We start from the raw sequence: 1,478 nt of genomic DNA on the forward strand, positions 1-1,478 counted from the left end.
CCCAGCTCAGGGATGCTTTCCTTGCTGAAGAGGTCAATCACCGTCGTCGTGCTGAAGTTGATTCTGCCTTGCATTCTTCGTCTACCACTGCCAATAGCACCTGCACCCATCCTAACTGCCATCATTGCAACCAATCCACCACCTCTACTCGCATTCAGTGTGATTTCTGTGGTTTACTTGGTCATACCCAGGATAAATGCCACAGATACGTTATTAGTCGCTAACAGGCGGTGGAGGGCGCTAAGAATTGCTACAAGCATGGCAATAAGGCTCAGGCAGGCTCCAGCAACTCTCAGAATACCTCTCAGCAGCCCAAATCTTCGCCCAACAATGCCAATTCATCTACTGTGGTCACTGAATCAGCTGGAAATGCAAGTCTTTGTTCCATTCATCCCTCTGATCCTCACTGCCCTCTCCAACTTGATGCTGACATTGATTGGAATGCAGACACAGGCGCCACTTCTCATATGACACCTCATCGTCATTGGGTGCACCACTATACCCCATATTGTGTGCCAATCAAGCTGGCTGATCACACTGTTGTCTATTCAGCTGGTGTTGGTACTGTGGTGTTTAATCCTGTGATGAATGGCAAAGTGGCTAGGGCTGTGGAATTCTCTAGAGTGCTCCATGTACCAGATCTTCGAAATAATCTCCTCTCAGTCTTGTATTTAACTTGTCAAAGTGGTTTCAATGTCACTATTTCGTCTCATTCCATGTCCTTTATGCGTGACAACACTCTCTTGTTCACTGCAACTATCAATAACAACAATGCAGCATTCCTTGATGGATCTACTGCTGCTTGTGTTGAATTGGGACATTTTACTGCAACTATACCACTTGATTTGATGCTCTGGCATCGCAGATTGGCTCACCACCATCATGCTGATGTCAAGAGACTGATACAGAGAGATCTGGTCACTGGGCTTACACTGGAATCCAAGGCTGCTCCTGACCCTGTCTGTGAACCGTGCTTGTCTGGCAAGATGCATGCCAATCCATTCCCCTCATCTGATACTCGCTCTGCTCATCCTTTGGACCTCATCCATTCTGATGTACACCAAGTCTCTTCCCCCATATTCTCTGGTTATCGCTACTGGGTCACCTTCATTGACGATCACAGTCGATTCCGTGTTGTTGTGCCTCTCAAGGCCAAGTCAGATGTCTTTGATGCTTTCAAGAGATTCAAGGCTTATGCTGAGACTCAATTGGAGCGTAAAATCAAGGCTCTGCACGATGACAAAGGGGGAGAGTACATGTCCAAGGAATTTGAGCAATTCACAGATGATCATGGGATTGTCAGACAGCATACCACCAGGAATTGTCCTCAGCAGAATGGTGTGGCAGAGCGAGCAAACAGACTTCTGACTGAGCGTATCACTGCCATGTTATCAGAGTCTGGATTGCCTAACAGCTTCTGGGGTGAATGTCTGTCCGCTTTGGTGCATGTCTGGAACAGGTGTCCCACTGATGCAGTG

The 1,478-nt window shown here is 47.4% G+C and overlaps 1 protein-coding gene across 1 annotated transcript; it reads left to right on the forward strand.

The window, feature by feature from the left end:
- Positions 1-128: 128 nt before the first annotated feature.
- SERLADRAFT_342711 (uncharacterized protein) lies at positions 129-587 on the forward strand (the record flags this gene model as incomplete). The annotated part of the gene is made up of 2 exons (XM_007312264.1): positions 129-209; positions 246-587. Coding segments are annotated over 2 exons (423 nt in total), but the record flags the coding sequence as incomplete, so codon positions are not given.
- Between the last annotated feature and the right edge of the window lie 891 nt (positions 588-1,478).

The sequence above is a fragment of the Serpula lacrymans genome, assembly GCF_000218685.1.
Source record: "Serpula lacrymans var. lacrymans S7.9 unplaced genomic scaffold SERLAscaffold_1, whole genome shotgun sequence".
Lineage (NCBI taxonomy): Eukaryota > Fungi > Basidiomycota > Agaricomycetes > Boletales > Serpulaceae > Serpula > Serpula lacrymans.